Source organism: Mycena indigotica, assembly GCF_014461135.1.
Source record: "Mycena indigotica strain 171206Taipei chromosome Unknown Mind.scaff0017, whole genome shotgun sequence".
Taxonomy (NCBI): Eukaryota; Fungi; Basidiomycota; class Agaricomycetes; order Agaricales; family Mycenaceae; genus Mycena; species Mycena indigotica.
Window position 1 is genome coordinate 876,885 of NW_023503016.1, and position 16,510 is coordinate 893,394.

At 51.6% G+C, this 16,510-nt stretch overlaps 6 protein-coding genes across 6 annotated transcripts; 5 read left to right on the forward strand and 1 right to left on the reverse strand.

Moving 5' to 3' along the window:
* Positions 1 to 84: 84 nt before the first annotated feature.
* MIND_01394400 (Glycoside hydrolase family 76 protein) lies at positions 85 to 1,389 on the forward strand (the record flags this gene model as incomplete). Its single annotated transcript, XM_037370355.1, has 1 exon — positions 85 to 1,389. The coding sequence occupies one exon, from the start codon at positions 85 to 87 to the stop codon at positions 1,387 to 1,389; it is 1,305 nt and encodes a 434-aa protein (XP_037213356.1).
* Positions 1,390 to 1,890: 501 nt separating this feature from the next.
* MIND_01394500 (L30e-like protein) lies at positions 1,891 to 3,867 on the forward strand (the record flags this gene model as incomplete). The annotated part of the gene is made up of 5 exons (XM_037370356.1): positions 1,891 to 1,924; positions 1,968 to 2,045; positions 2,267 to 2,397; positions 2,443 to 2,830; positions 3,416 to 3,867. 5 exons carry the CDS (start codon positions 1,891 to 1,893, stop codon positions 3,865 to 3,867), a joined length of 1,083 nt encoding a protein of 360 aa, XP_037213357.1.
* Positions 3,868 to 6,391: 2,524 nt separating this feature from the next.
* MIND_01394600 (Arrestin-N domain-containing protein) lies at positions 6,392 to 7,836 on the forward strand (the record flags this gene model as incomplete). The annotated part of the gene is made up of 5 exons (XM_037370357.1): positions 6,392 to 6,613; positions 6,662 to 7,027; positions 7,076 to 7,498; positions 7,545 to 7,738; positions 7,788 to 7,836. 5 exons carry the CDS (start codon positions 6,392 to 6,394, stop codon positions 7,834 to 7,836), a joined length of 1,254 nt encoding a protein of 417 aa, XP_037213358.1.
* A 192-nt stretch (positions 7,837 to 8,028) lies between these two features.
* On the forward strand, positions 8,029 to 9,747 carry MIND_01394700 (F-box domain-containing protein; the record flags this gene model as incomplete). The annotated part of the gene is made up of 1 exon (XM_037370358.1): positions 8,029 to 9,747. One exon carries the CDS (start codon positions 8,029 to 8,031, stop codon positions 9,745 to 9,747), a length of 1,719 nt encoding a protein of 572 aa, XP_037213359.1.
* Positions 9,748 to 9,917: 170 nt separating this feature from the next.
* On the reverse strand, positions 9,918 to 12,669 carry MIND_01394800 (uncharacterized protein; the record flags this gene model as incomplete). Its single annotated transcript, XM_037370359.1, has 7 exons — positions 9,918 to 10,313; positions 10,365 to 11,074; positions 11,120 to 11,322; positions 11,372 to 11,508; positions 11,605 to 12,166; positions 12,213 to 12,513; positions 12,567 to 12,669. 7 exons carry the CDS (start codon positions 12,667 to 12,669, stop codon positions 9,918 to 9,920), a joined length of 2,412 nt encoding a protein of 803 aa, XP_037213360.1.
* A 1,243-nt stretch (positions 12,670 to 13,912) lies between these two features.
* MIND_01394900 (Ankyrin repeat family protein) lies at positions 13,913 to 15,672 on the forward strand (the record flags this gene model as incomplete). The annotated part of the gene is made up of 3 exons (XM_037370360.1): positions 13,913 to 14,269; positions 14,318 to 14,476; positions 14,530 to 15,672. The coding sequence occupies 3 exons, from the start codon at positions 13,913 to 13,915 to the stop codon at positions 15,670 to 15,672; spliced, it is 1,659 nt and encodes a 552-aa protein (XP_037213361.1).
* Between the last annotated feature and the right edge of the window lie 838 nt (positions 15,673 to 16,510).

Below are 16,510 nucleotides of genomic sequence, written 5' to 3' on the forward strand. Positions count from 1 at the left end.
TGCGGGAGACAAGGGTTGATCGACTGTCATCAAGACTGTTCTCTTGGAGTGATGGCAAGCGAGCCTAGGGTACTCCTCTTATTTATGCCCAACTACATTCTAGCAATCACTAGTACCACCGACGTCAACGACGATGAATGGCTCCTACGCGATACGTTGATGTTCAAGGAGCTATTGGGCACCACCACATCTAACCACTCTCAGTGGATCGTTGCCATCCACCCTCGTCAGCTTAACCTCGTCGTCGGAGACCGTCGTTCCGAACGATCCCCAGACATCCGAGATGGTTTCACTGTTGTCGAGCCAATACGCCTTGCTGACACATTCCTGTGGCTACTCAGCGATATGCTCAGGATAATCCCCCCTGATGGACGACTGATTCTCGTCGTTTGCGGTCACGGCGAAGAGTACAGCGGGAACATCCTAGTCGGACCGGACGCCAACGGTAACAACCCTTTTCCTCCTTTGCGCAAAGAGTCGGTGGAGACTTTTATCATGGGAGCGAACTTGAGGCCCGATCAGGTGGTCGTGTTGTCCACCGCCTGTTATAGCGAGTTGTGGGCAAGTCCGTGTTGGACACTCGTGTGTGGGGCGGAACACGACCAAGAATCGGTGTCCATCCCCATGTCAATCTCAGGGCACTACCGGGGCGGATTCCTGCCTTATTCACGCGACAACCCAGACTACTGCAAGGAAACTGTGGTGGCAGTTGACGCCAACGATCCCATTGCATTCCCGCGACCAACCCTTTCAGCAGCAGCGGCATGGATGGAGGATTTCCGCCGTACTATTGGCGGGATCGCCGACAAGTATGCGTCGACGTCAGCTCGCTTGCCGACTACTGCCTCTTTTCAAAGCAGATTGAAGATGATCCCAGCCGTCGTCGCTCATGAGGACCCTAGAGCGGCTCCTATAACTCTCAATCCTGTAGATGCCAACACCATCGTTGAGCTCAAAGAACTCTCACGTCGCGTCCTCGCTCACCACTTCCGGAACACAGGAAACGCAGTTCCCATTATGAAACTTGCCTGGATTGTTTCTCAAGGGGATGCTGCGACGTTGACGCCACCGCAACAGCACCGTCTTCTCAGGTCGCTTCGCAGGTGGTCCCGTGACTGTGCTCGGGCTGAGGGGATCGCGCACACACTTGGATGGGTTACAACCAATCCGTCACGAGCGGAGGAGTGGGACAAACCGCACGGAGTACGAGAGATGGATGAGGCACAGGCGGCGGGGGCTAGAATACGAGAGGAGTTCGGCACAAGTCTCGCCATCCACCGTTGGTCATTGGGCCCGGGATCGTGGCTAGCGGCGGCCTGGCGCGCAATGGGAAGGCCCATGGTAGAAGAAGCCGACTGGACGAGGGCTGTCATGTTATCATCAATATAGCCCGACAATTTTGGAAACCGAGTATCCTATCCCATCCACACCATCATCTACCCTACACTCCAAGTCAACATTGCTACCAAATGAGCGTAATTCTATGCTATCCTATCCACACCATTATCTACCCTACACTCCAAGCTACCAAATGAGTATGTATCACTTAACATCGAAGAGCTTGATATCATAACGTTCATGGTTGGCACCAGCAATTTCAAAGGCGGGTGCTTGCCCTGTTTGTGCACTAGCCTTCAACTGAATCGAAGGTGACAGTGAGTCGATAAGCCAAGCTTGGGGGCATACATGAGGAGATGATATTCAGCTTGCTTGTCGTGGTGAAAGTCAGAAAGCAACTTGCGCAACCGTTCCAAAACGGCACCGAAGAGATTTTCCCACGACGAAAACTTCTTAAAAGCCATCACCCAGCGCCATTCGAAACACCTCAAAACCTCTCAAGATAATGGTAAAACCCCATTCTACTTCTCGTCGTATTGGCCTCGGAGCTTTATGGGATTGTTGACACATCGACGAAGAGCAATCAGTGGGTTTTTTTTGGCACACTTTCGTTTTACTCACTTGTCCAGTTAGTTGCTTGGTCCAAGTCGACCCCCGTAGAGAATGCAGAGCCTTCAGGGCAATGAAGCACCTCTCAAATCAGCTGGGTCTGCCTCTGCAGACGTTAGAGCTCCGAGGCCAATAACGACGCTGCTTTTTGCAAACTCGTTACTGATCTTCGTCTCAATGACCAGCCTCCCAAGGCCAAGACCGGGAAGAAACCCGCACCGTCACCCTTTGCCAGCAAGGCCTCGAAGTTAAAGAAGAACCCTCTGTTCGAAGCCAAACCTCGGAATTTCGGAATTGGTCTGTTTCTATGTATCTCAAGAACACTGCGACCCAGCCAAGACCCAGCTGTTCAAGCTACTCAACAAATATCGTCCTGAAACCAAGGCCGAGAAGAAAGCTCGCCTCACAGAGACTGCTGCTGCCGTTGCTGATGGCAAAGATGCTTCCAAGGTCTGTTGTGTCGATGATTCGGACTCCTGCTGACCATCTCATCAGGACACCAAGAAGCCGCTTTTCGTGAAATACGGTCTCAACCACATCGTGGCACTGATTGAAGCCAAGAAAGCCTCGCTTGTCGTTCTCGCTCATGATGTTGACCCCATCGAGCTCGTTGTTTTCCTACCCGCGTTGTGTCGCAAGATGGGTGTGCCCTATGTCATCGTCAAGGGAAAGGCACGCCTCGGCACCGTTGTCCACAAGAAAACCGCTGCTGTCGTCGCTCTCCAGGACGTCAAGAGCGAGGATGCACGGGAACTTGCTACTATTGTCAGTGCTGCCAAGGCCAATTTTTCCGACAAGTACGAGGAGCAGCGTCGTCAATGGGGTGGAGGTGTTCGTGGAAACAAGTCCGCTGCCATGCTGCGCAAACGTGCCAAAGCCTCTGGTCAGTCCATCACTGCCGCTCAAATTGCCAAGCTATAAGTACTTATGCTTCTACGATACTCTGAACTGGATATGCTGCTGTATGCCCTAAGAGCAATATTATCCAGTTGGTCTAATCTTGGACTTCGTTGGATAGCATGTGACGTGAAAATAGCTAAGTGTACTCTCTGGTTGCTTTTGCTGATGCAGCTGACCTTACGTCAAAAGTGGATCCAGGCCGCGTTTTATTCTGTTCAGATGGGCCATTCGTCCTTGAACTTGAAACATTAACTTCCAAGTGAGCTCAACAATTGCGACTGCAACCCAGCCTGGCCCAAAGACCGATCGCATAGAGGCTAGGCCTGTCGGGGGCTTGAATATCCGGCAAATCCCTGGCGCAAAGTACAAACACAACGATCGTCGTTTATTATTGTTGGAAGTGCAATAACCGCGGACTCGCGTTTGCTCACTGGCACTCCAGTTGCTCTGCTGAAAGTTCCCGGCCTATCTCATCGTTAAAGCCAGGAACTGCTGAGAAGTACAAAAGCTTCCGCGGGAGCTTCTTGCGATCGACGACGAGTAACGGAATCCCCGATTTGCTCCTCAGTTCTGTTCAAGCCCGCCTCAAAGCCCGACATCTTCAGACACACTCTTTGTTACTTGGCTGGGGACACTCGATCCACTTGTTATTGTCTGCTCATTCATTTTCGCAAATATTCGATCAGCCTCAACCTCTTGTTCTCGCGCATCACCGCACAAAGCTTTGGCCATCGTCGGCTAAACGCATCCAGCCGCTGCGAGCTTCCAGCGTATAAAAGCTCGCCGGAATTGAGAGGACGACCAGGCTCGCCTACAACTCGCTCACTCACTTGTTCAATGGACGCGTTCACCAACACCATCATCCCCGCCAACATCGAGGACATCACCGTCCCTCCCGTCAACGAAGACGGCGGCAACGGCTCCAGCGGAAGCTGCGTCGTTTGCAAGGAGGACACTTCTCTGGCGCCAGTCAACCAGGACGGCGGAAACGGCTCGAGCGGCAGCTGCGTTATCGCATGAGCGCTCTGACTCATACCACGGTTAACACCTGTGCCTGTTTTCTTTTGACTCGCTTGACTTGTTCACTAACAGCACAAAATGCAGAATCGGCATTTGGCTCCTCGACACGGTTTTGCGCGCTTGGCGCGTGGATTACACTACACTTTCGTTTTCGACCTTATTGTGTTGTTTGTTTGTATAAAATCGAGTCTGCAGCTCATATTCCTGCCTGATGAGAAAACTCCGATCCACATCGGGCAGGCCAGCCTGAGGGTCCAAGGGAAAGGTTCACAATGTGCAGATGATTCTTTTCATGTCCACTACAAGTAAATATCTGAGGTGTTTTTTTTTTTTTAAGTTGTCAACTCTAGCACAGACTCCCTTTCACATCCCCTGGACGCTCTCCTTGTACTCTTGCTGGGTCCAGCCTTCAGATCTTCGGAAGTCAGAGACTCAGAGTTGCCAGTGACGTTGCCAGTGAATGAGGATTCGAGGAAGGTACTTATTATGTATTCTATCCCTTTTGGGTCCTTGCACTACATAGTACACTTCATTAAGACAATGCCAGCAACCATACAAACAAACAGCTAAAATCCGCTCTTGGACTTTCGCGACAGCCTGCGCGACAGGGGCACTGAATTATTGTCAATGTCACCACACCAAGACCTTCTCTTCCAGTAACTATGACCACTGAACATCCTACCCAAATACTTGGCGTCGTTGCAACTTCGAACATCAAAGCAGACGCTTGGATGTTTCGCGATATGCTCGCCTTCAAGGACTTGTTGGAATCCACGCCTGACCACTTCGAGTCTCGTTGGTTGCTTTCGGTCCACCCCCGAACCCTCCCAGACCTTGTCTTCGGCGATCCTCGTTCGGAACGGCTACAGCTGAACCATGACGTCCTCGACGGATTTACCGTCGTACCACCACAGGATCTCCTACAACGCTTTCTCTGTTCCCTGACTCGCTCCCTCGCTCGCGTTACCCACGACGGTCGAATCATCATTATCATCTGTGGGCACGGCGAAGAAGATACAGGAGACATTGTTTTTGGCCCCGGTTGTCAGGATAGCATCTCTGGCAACCATTACCTCCTCAAGCGAAACGTGGAATTATATGTTGAGGAAGCCAAGCTCCATTCCGATCAAGTGCTCGTTGTGTCGACAGCATGTTACAGCGGTTTGTGGCAGAGTCCGCATTGGACTTTGTTGTGCGCTGCCGAGGCTAACAAGCAGTCGATCTCATTGCCGACATCCCACTCTGGCCAGGTACGCGGCGGTATTTTTACCTATGCCATGTACGCCGAATCTGCCCACCAAGACGGCATCGGCCTCCCCTACTCCTTTTGTAACCTAGATGATGGTCCTCCATTCATCGTCGTGCCAGCTAAAGCCGATTACCAGTCAGACGAAGATGCCATGGTGTCTCCTCGGCCAACCCTCTCAGCTGCCGCACTCTGGATGGAACAGTTCCGCAAGACCATGGGCGGGATTGCTAATCATACAACCTTTCCCTTCCCATTGTCGACAACGGCTCGATTACCTACTCGCCGGTTCACTGCTTGCTATCAGGAAAGACTCCGAGTTGTTCCAGCCGTTGTCTCTAGTGGTGACTTGGATGATGGGGATGATAGGGTTTCCGTTGCCCACACAGCTCGTACGTCGACGGAAGCGGCTTCGAGTTCTCTCCCGATCCTGGATCCTACGACGATCAGTCAACTCGAAGAACTCTGTCGTCGAGTTCTAAAGTGCCACTTCCAAAATACGGGGAATGCTGTCCCGGTCATCACTCTCGCCTTGGTTGTCTCCAAAGGAGAGGTTGCAACATTGACACTGGAGGAGCAGCACATCCTCCTTGCATGGCTTCGTGGGTGGTCGCATGACTGTGCTCGGGCAGAGCGGATCGCGAAAGAATTGGGGTGGGGCATAACTCATCCGCCCCGAGCCGAGGAGTGGGACCGACCACACGGTTCGGACGAGATGAATGAGGCCCAAACATCTGGTGCTAGAATCCGCGAAGAGTTTGGTCCTCGTTTGCGCATAAACCGGTGGTCGTCCGGGCCAGGGTCGTGGCTTGCAGCAGCCTGGCGGGCAGCAGGAAGCCCAGTGGTTGAGGAAGCAAGCTGGAAGAGGGCCGTAGCGGTGTCTTCAGCACTATGAGGTTATCCAAGTGGTCGGTTCAGTCCTTGTAAGTTGTAGTCCTGGCTTTGTATTTTAGCATTCCTATCCTACTAGCACGTACTTGGTGTCCTTTAGTTTAAACACAGCATTACTACTCTCGTAGTAACTGCAGTTAGTGGATGGTGACGAGAAACAAACGTGCTGATTCGGAACAGGAGGCCATCGTTGGCTGTCAATCATGTGACTCGCTTTCCTTTTCTCGATTGACTTTCTGCCACGACATGCACCGATTTCTCTCCTCCCCGTCACCTCGTACCTTGAACACAAGGCTGCCTACCGCAGATCACCCTGATAAACATCTTCCATAAATTTATTCGCCTCCTGGAAGTTCCCCTGCGCTTCTGCACCCTCAGCCATCCGTCATGGCTAGCCTTATCGAATCCACCGACGGGCCTCTCACGCTTCAATTCCAAAACATCACCAGGGTTGCTGGCGAGACTGTCCAAGGGGTCATCAACATCGACTACCGACAAGTCGAAGATGACAACTTGGAGGAGCTCAGAGTCAAGTTTCGCGGCGCTTCCAACACGCAAATCACCGTTCGCACTGGACAGACGACTACGACATATCGGTCAACGGAACTGGTCTGTTTTTCCTCCCTCCGGCGAATGTTATGTGACTCACAATTGCAGCTGTTTCACACGAAGATACCTGTGTGGAAGCAGGGCTCAGCTTACCCCCCGCCCGGCTTGCACATCTTGTCGTGTCCATTCGAGTTCACATTGCCGTCGCCTCTACCGCCATCCTTCCACTGCGAGGCCTACCACCGTTCCGGCACAATCGGGTATTCATTGGAAGTCGTTGGCCAGCGTTCGGGCATATTCAGATTCAATCGACGGATCAGACGGCTGATTCCCGTCATCCCGGCAGCGACGCCTGAGCAGGTCGCGATAAAGGAGGCACTGATGCAGGGCTGGAATGGCGGCTGGAAGACATACGCCAGAGACGACAAGCTGAGGAGAGGGCTGTGGGGAGATTACGCGCACAGTCGTGCAAGGGTAAGTCGCATTGTTTAACACTTTTCTGGGAAGCTGACACTCGTGTAGCTCATATTGCCCGACCTCCCCTCCTTCCCCATCGGCACTCCGATTCCTCTGAGCCTCATTGTTGAGACTGACACCAAGCCAATGCTGCGAAGCGATGCTCTCGACGGACCAGCAGACAAAAAGGGCAAGCCATTATTTCCTGCGATCCCGACAGCGTCATCGCAAATCCCCTTCAAGCTATATCGCTGGGCACAAGTCAGCGCGCGGCGACGGACTCGTACCGTTGAAGACGAGTTCAGTCTTCTGGGAAGCTTGGGCGACCCTCAAGCTGTAGCTGCTGTCGTTCATACTGTCACCCCACCAGAGTGGATCCCCCAGGACGACAACAAAGGCAAGGGTATATGGCGGCGGTCTATCCGATTTGACTCGACGCTTTCGATTGCTTACGCGCCAACCTACAGCACCCAGATCATCCAGTGGCAGGCAAGTCAGCTAACTGGGCTGTTTGTAGTCTGCTGACGCTGTCCAGTATCAACTCCGTCTTCGCGTCGAATTTCCCGGTATTGGGAACGACTTGAAGATTGAGATACCCATCACACTTGACTCGTCTACGGCGTGCCCGCCTCCGCCGCTCGGAATTGCTGGCTCCAGTCGGGTGGGCGGGCAGACTTATGCCGATGTGCTTCCTGCGGGGCCGCCACCGCAAATGATGGACTTGCCTCCGTATGTCCTGACTGCTAATTCTCCTTCAAAGACTAAACAAGTGTTTCAGCGCTTATTTTAGTGGCGAAAACCATGATTGGGACGACGAGAAGAGATGACGGGCATGAATCATATTACGGACATGTTTCATACCATAACAGCCCATAGTATAGTAAAACTCTGATATTCAGTAGAATTCTTGGAATAAGTCAATTTTTGAGAGGGGAAGTGAGCTCATAAACTTCTCCCTACGAATTTGAGGGGCAAACAATGAGGACTTGGCTGATTATGTATGATCAACCTTCCTTCTCATGACTTCCACAATACCCACAATTTTAGACAGCCTCGATTCGCTCCTCAACTCGAACTATGCCTTGACGGCCCTCCAGAAAACCCAGTGCCAACTGGTTCTCCATGAGAAACAACACAAAATGCTCGACCTCGATTCCGAAATTTCCGAGGCCAAAGCTGTGTTGGCTGTGCTCGAGTGTCGAAGGAGCGACCTGGAAAAGGAACACGGGAAGTATAAAGCCGCTCTATCGCCTGTCCGCGACCTGCCACCAGAAATCCTCGCCGAAATTTTCCAATACCTCACACCCACGCTTCCGCTTGCCACCGACCTAGAGCGTGAAGAAGTAGAGCGTCCACCTTTCGCAATCGCTATTGTGTGCCAGTCTTGGAGAGCCACGGCCTTGTCTTTACCGAAACTTTGGTCCACGCTCGATATTAAGCTAGTGCTGGACGACTCGAATTTTGCTTATGATTCTGAAGACGAATTGGATGAGAGCTGGGGCTGTGGCAGCCCCTTTCGCCGTCGTCCTGCCGCGTCAGATGAACATCTCATGGATGGGCTCACCATAGAATCGGCGCTGGAATGGGTCATAGCCAGTATAAGTCGCTCTGGAAATCACCGGCTTTCTTTCCGACTGCACCCAAGCGAATCTACCGCCAACCTCCTGTTGAACCTTCTGTTCAAGTACAAGCATCGATGGTATCGCGCCATGTTCATTCATGTTGAAACTTTCCCCGACATTCCTGGGGTGCTAAACACCTGTAACCTCCCCATCTTGCATGAAGTTGCATTTTCTGGCCCCTGGGGCAGATACATCCATTTTAATCCCTCCCATGCCCCCAATCTGCATGTTTTGGGCGTCTACGGAATATTGAGCTCTCTGGATTTCCCTCTATCGACTCTGACTGAGTATTCTCAGACCACAGAACCCTATTTTGATGAAAGTTTACCGAATATGATCTACCCTCGCCTGGCAAGTGCGAACCTTGTGGTCATGCGGCTCAATAGTATGAGCTTGATGGATGACTCGGACACGGCCTCGAGGCGCCGCCCCCTCCTCTTTCCATGTCTCCGTATTGCCTGTTTTTATCAGCAAGAAATCTACCGATATGTTGGAGAGGGCCGCAAACTTAATCTTATGGCAACCTTTGACACGCCGTTTCTTGAGGCGTACAGTTTGGAATCAGACTCGCACGCTATACCGACCAAACTTGAGCCGTTGCTCCCTCGCTCTCCTCATTTGCGCATCCTCCGATTGCTGCTGCCAAATTCAACCAAGTTGCGCAGCCATGAAGTCCAGTCGACACTGCGAATGCGTACTGAGATTGAAGAGCTCTCGTTGCACATTCCCGCCCGAATCACCACCGAGTTCATCCGCCATATGGATCTCTCGGAGGACAGACCGATGCTCCCCAAACTCAAAAATTTGTACATTTCCGACTCCTCACTTGAGCCTGAGGCCAGGCCACTCGACCCAGACATGGCAGACGCCGTGGTTCACTTTGTCCGTGGTCGTTTTGGCGCCCCAGACCCGCTGCGAAAATTTTGCTTCTTAACTCACACATCGAAATACCATCGACCGGAGGACACACTTGATGATATGCCGACCTGGGCACGAACACAAGACATTAACTTGGACTTGAAGAAAATGCGTATGGAGAAGGGGTGGAATATCACGTGTGGGACAGAAGCCAGACTTCCTCGATGGGATAGTCTGACCTTGAATGACCTTTCTTAAATAAGCAGGCGACATAGCCAACGTCGTAAGCATGCGTAGTAATTTGAAGTCAACTTGAATTCGTAGTGTAACTGTGTAAGCAACAAGAAATGCACGACTAGAGTCTGAGGTACGACTCGATTGTTCCTCACGAAATAGAATTGATTGTTATGAAGAAAGATGTCGGCCAGTCAGTTCCGCTCATCCCAATTATAATGTGGTTCTGCGCGCCCAAAGTATTCCTCGTAATATATGGGGCTGGTGCTGGGTACAAGCTCCTTCACTCTCTTGCTGCCGAGATGTATTGCCTCGTCGTCCCATCGTGACTTGCGTTTCTGGCCCACGGCGGTGATTCCGTTGATGATGGCGCAAAACACATCCTCTTGCATCACTTGGTCTTCTCTCCCTCGAAGACCCTTTAAATTGACGCTGGCGACATCTCGTGTGCGTTTATCGACTGCCCGGTCAACGGAAGTCACGACAGGAAAAGATGATACTACCCGTAGCAGAGACGGCCGCGTTCTCAGACCGGGTAAAGAACGTAATTGGTTGGCGAGTTTGGTAGTCAAGGAATTAGATGATAAGTCCTGGAGATACTGGTTATAGCGAATTCAGAATGTAAGTGCGAAGAAACGCACCTGGGTGGAAAAAAGTTGATCAATATCCATTTTGGCCACGATGGAACTCAAGTCTGCATCAGACATAGGCTCATCGACAGCGCATGCGCGAATGCTGACCCATAGGAATGATTCATCTGCCAGTTGGAGCGAGAAGAGGATGTCGAAGTTGGGAAGGGAGGAGAGACAGAACGTGGTGCCATGACGATGTTCTAACCATTGTTTTGTGTCATCCAAAGTTGAGCATCTTGTTGCCAGTGGTAGACGTGATGCATCCTCCTCTGGATCAACTGTAGAATACTCAGGCTGGCCTTCTTTGTTACAGTACCAGCGGACAAGCCGCGCCGTTTGACGAGCCCACAGGGGTATCTGATGAGGGAATTTGAAGATGTCTGTGAACAGCCTGAATGTTCCGAACACCTGCGAGAAATAGAACACAAGACAATGTGCTACTCCATCAGGCGTACTTGGAGGATTGAGATCCAGCGTGCCAATAAAAGTCGCAGGCCAACGATTCGGTTCCTGCCTATAAGGCCGTTCTGGAAGCGGAAACCAGCTTCGAGCAGCGCTGGCAAGAAGAGATGGCTCATTTAGAACCCCGACTGTCAGTTTGTCGTCGGTCCAGTAGCCATATCCTCGATTCACGAGTTCCGCATTTTCAGCGCCAAAGGGAGAGGATTCGTGAGTGGCCATGGTACGATACAACGCTTCGGTAACGAATTCTTTGATATCTGGGGTGCGATGAGACAAAAGCAACATGGCCATGAAACACCGACGAGTTGGGGCGTTTTCTGTATTCAGTCGCCCAAGACGATTCGTCCAACCCCATCCAGGGGGGGTTTTCTCGGTTTCCTCAATTTGGACCACATCCAAGGGCCGAAGGTGAGTCATCGTCTTGAGGTAATCCGAGAGGCAGGTATGTGGGTAATCTAGACCCTCACAAATAAGGATGGTAAGAAACCCATCCGTTAGTCGATACCTGTCGTGTTTCAATGAATGTTGTCGCTGGATTCGGGAAATAAACATACCTTCCTCTAAGCCAGCGCCACATTCGCGCCATCAGTAGATGCCCGGACGAGCTATCGCGAAGAAGAGGGGGAAGGAATTTCGACACATAGGCTTCATACTCATCGGGGTCGTCAGACGCTCCGGTGTCTGAAGTCCACTGCCAGGAAAAGCCAGTTGGGACTACAGTTGTTTGCGGTATGCCGATTCCAGCACAAATAAAGGTACACTCTCCCTTGGTCATATCCGATCAAACTTGCAGAAGATCGACGAGCAGAGGCTGGCGACGTTGGTTGAGGGATTCTCCCATCGCAGACTGCTCGAGTGCCTCTTGAGCCTCATCGATGACAATAAAAAAGCCTTTCTCGAAGTCGGCTCCAATAGCTTTTTTTATCTGCCTCAGCGCATTGGCGATGTTCTTCGCCATATATGCAGAGTCATGCTCGATGAGCAGTTCCGCCAGACCGAAGAAGCATTCGGGACTGTCTTCGGTGTACACAGAGCGAGGGTGAAGTTGGAACTGGAGCCACTGCAGTTTATATTGGTCATTCAGTGCCGCGCCATTCACAGAAAGGATGTCCAGGAAGTAGAGAAGGAAGAGTAAGCGCGTCAGTAAGATGGCGCCAAATTGTTGAGTTACGAGTTCGTACGCTGAAACACTCCATGAGCCCCTTGAGCACTTTTCGACCGTGTTTTGAATATCGAGACTACCCAATCGTCCTCCGTCAACGACGATAGTGAAATAAAGGCCCCAAGCATTGCATAATCCTTCATAGCACAGGCGGGTTTTGCCAGATGCGGAGCCGTTGACGAGGAACCTAGACTTAAATCAGAAAAGGCCTCCGGGAATATAAACTGTCGAACTGATTGTTGTTTGGGGAGAAAAGACGTGAAAGACGTTCTTTGAGCACAGGTTCCCTTGAGAACCTGCCCAAGTCGTGCGTTGAAAGGTTGAAATCATCTCTAACATCCATCGTGTTAAGCCCAAGGGTCTGGATATGAGCCAGCGTGTCTGGACTCGAGTAGATAGCGCTTCGTGGTCGCCTTCTTCCCGCCCAAGGGACAAAGAATCCGCCTGTTTTGATGAGTGTGGCTAACTGGTCGTGCAAGCTTTCGAGATATACCCGCGCAGCAGTCGATATGAACGGGAACGCGGAAATGAATGCTGTCCTAGTTGTGAGTGTCATGGCTGAGAAATATAAAGGTTGGACAACGCACGAGGTCTAGCTGGAGAAGGTGGATCATGAGTTGGCTCTTTGGCAGCTACAATCTCTGGGGTGTAGTCCGCTTCCTCTTTCTCTTGAAGTGGCTGCATGGACATGAGACGTGAAGGTAACACATGTGGGTGCACTGTGTGGGTGTGTTTTGTACGTCCCTCTGGCGCCTATCATGGATGACTCTTTTCTCCTCCTACACTTGGCTCGCTATTGAAGCATCCCGCTTGTTGGGACGGACCACCGGAGTCTTGATTCCGCAGTGGAGAGTGCAGCTTCATCCAAGGCGCGAGGACATGTTTCGGGGGAGCAGAGACTATTCGATTGTGGTGGAACAGAAAATGTATATATCGTCACGTGCTAACGACTGTCTCCAAAAATGTATGCCGACCAGACTCCTTCTTCCATAGTCAGACTCGCATCTATACGCATCTGCTTTCGAGGGTAGCAAACCCGTATTAGCCATTACTGTACTCCGACTCGCTCTCCAATGATCCCGAAAGCGAACTCGGTCTCGCGGTAGGCTGATTCAAGTAATTTGACGACTATTAAACGTGGTTAGGTACAGGCTAAAGGGAGAGCGGCGCACAAACCGTCCAAATGAGCTATCGGAGATTTGGATTTACGAGTCCTTGAGAACTTGAACAGAGCCATCTTATGCACAGAAAACACGTTGAGAGCACATTCTTGCAGACATTTTGGCGGGGGTTCTGAAATACAGGAACCGAGGTCGTCGAAAGCTTGGCATGCAACATTGAGCTTTTTGAGTGGTGAAAGACGAGTTGCTGAGCGGTAGCCAAGCACGTTCAGTCTAACGGCAGAGTGCCACTTCAAAAGCAACGAGGGGGGAGCCGGGGGGGGGAGATGTTTTCAGCGCCTCGTGTGATCATGATGGAACTCGGTCAGAGGGGTGAGCGTGTTTGGTGGTGCGGTCAGGCCAGTGATTTGAGACGTTGGCCCGGGTGTGTTCAGACATGTGGGCGCTGGCAATTTTGAGGATCTTCGCCGATAGGGCCGCGCTAAGATTGGCTTGAAGAAACGAGAGATATGCGCGCATAGTTCTGGAGGAGTCGGACTAGATAGGTTCCTCTTCATGGTGCAAAAACTTAAAGAACAAGCATTTGTCACGCGAGCATGTGCTGGTGACTGCCCGCGATCAATCGAATGTGATGTCACTCCTTCGTTTCTTTTCTTCAAGTGAAAGTTGGGCGAAAGGGTGGGCGTCAACGAGAAATGGGTAAGAGCGATTTTCATGGGCTTGACCATCCTTATGACAGACTTTAGCGACGCCATAATGTTTGGCAAGGCGCCTTACCTAAGGACCATTGAAAATTTGTCGAAGCAACCGCCATGGTCATCCTGGACACAAGCAAGCTTGCGATAAGCATTGAGGTTAGGGATCACTGGCACCACCAGCATCCAGAAGCAATCCAAATCATCGATGTGACTGCCAGGCATCCCCAGCAAGGACAACTTGGAGCTATTGCTTCACTGACGGCGTGGCGGCTCGTCCGCGCTCACATTCGCGACGATTTTTTGCACATACTTGACGCAGACCACCAGGAACTCGCCAACGTCTTCGACAAATACGGGCAAGTCCGGCCGCACATAATCGAGCCAGTGTACTACAATGGAAGCGGGTGCTGGGGGAAGGAGTTGAATAAGGGAAGCCTGTTCTACGTCTTTGGGGTGTCTGTGGAGAAGAGGGTGCGCACTGCTGCTTCTATTGCTCACTGCCTAACTTGTGCTTTATAGTTTCGTGGTCAAGGGATCGGCTCATGGTTTCTCGACAAATTTCTTCATTCCGACCAAGTTCAGCAACTAGACGTTGTGACCTGCTGGCCGGCGCCCATGAATCGACACGGTGCACTGTGGGAGGCGACGAGGGACCGCCAGCTTGCATTCTTTCGCAAGGTGTGTCCAAATGCAATATTTACTCTACTTCCACAGCTTGAATTTCGCTCCAGAATCACTTCCGTCGAATCGGACGCACCAGCCTTTTTGGATACTCATCTAACGAAGTCCATCCCTCTCGCCGCATTGCTGTCGCACAAGATGTTGAGCAACTTGGTGCCGACTTCAAAGCTCCCGACAATCCCAAACTCGAGTTTCCTCTACATACCGCCATTTACCTTGATACAACTTCCCAAGTGATCGACACAATTCAACAGCACTACAATCGAGATCCCTCCAGCATCCACGTCTCTGACTGGGTCGGCGCGACTCCCCTCCATATTGCGGCCGCAAAACCGAATGTGTTCGCCTTGCGCAAGCTTCTGAGCTGGGACATGAGTGCAGACCTCGTGAATACGAAGAATGCCGAGGGTGAGACCCCTTTGGGAACATTGCGGGCCCATATGAATGCGGCTCGCATGGTTGCGGACGCCAATTTGTCGCTCGACTGGCAAGGATACCCGGAAGACGCGCTCGAAGCAGAGTTCTTGCTCAAACGGAGTATGGGAATACCGGTCCCCAGCACGTTTCAACAATATATCGGGAATAACCGATATGGCTGTACTTGTGGTCATTGTGGAGGCGGCTGGTTTTCTCCTCGCATGCGCTTTCAACTTACGAGTGCGTGCGACCATCACTGGGCCAGATTCATGGGCCTGATAGTAGAAATTTTGGACAAGGAGGTGTTCGAGTCGAAACAAGTTACCGAACTCGAAGACTTTCTGGACCCGTGTTGCCGCTACATCCCACCTGTCTTTAAGTCCAGCTTCTTCAAAACATTCTATGAAGGCTATTGCTCCGTGTTCTGCCTCGTGTGGCAAAGTCTCACCGCACCGGACGCAGTCCTTTCATGGGACTCTGTCCGCCATCAATCTGACTTCCCTGGCGCCCCCAACCGCATGGGCACGAACTTCTACTTCCGCAAGGGCGGCCTTGTCGCGTATGTCTTTGACGCCATAACGGACCGTGCCTATGAAGTGTCAGCCCTGCGCAACGGCGAACACGACGAAAAACATAAAGACAACGTGCGATGGACTGCCCTCCCCACATGTGCCAATGATCTCGACTTCCGGCTTGTTCGTTCGATGCTAGGCTTGTCTCGTGGGGCGAAATGGGGGCCGTATACCAGATCTGACTTTGAAGCACTTGGATACTGAGGATGACATAAGCCGGTGAAGTTGTGATGGGCAACATTGATACTTGTACAGTTCAGTGTGCAAAGACTGGTTGGAGTATATCATCATGTGAGACTACTTTTGACCCTTGTGATTAAATAATTCCTGTACTACGCGGACTGTCGCCCCACTAGACATCTCGCAACTGCGGGCCTTATCTTTGCGGGGGCGTCTATCGCGTCTAGTGTGCAACTCGACTGATTTCAAGTGATTTGTAGGCCTGCATTGACCGGGGCGGACCTCTGAGCTATCAAACTCTCCTTGCAACAAGTGGAAATGCTCGTGCGCGCCGAATCTACATTTAACAAAGTACGGCGCCGACTTTTGACTGACTACTGTGCATATCTTACACAATCCCGCCGTTGAAAATATATTGGCAAGGGAGCGGGAAGAACGATGATGGTATCCCGCGAGAGCGGGATGTTGTGATAACCTGGGTCCCGGAGATTCGGCTTGATAACCGGTCAGCGGAAGCCAATCTTCACCGTTATCATTGACATAGAGTTGAACACCGAATCTCACGGTGTCTCAACGGAGTGCCTTGTTCTTGCTTGTTGAATCTGATTGCCCAGCGGTAGGCGCCTATGACGGGCGTGCTTGGACTTCGAGGCTCTCCACTTGGAGCTTTGTCAAAATTGACTTTGGCGCCATGATAAGTAGGGGCCCGGGACAGTCACACACAATTGTGAAGTATCACTGTTCGCGCCGAAAGCAACAAACACCGTTGGATGGCAGTTGAGGAAGGAGATCGGGATGGGATCTCAGGCTCCGTGAAGGCGAGAGTGATCACAATGACACAGCACCAAATACCAAAAAGCAA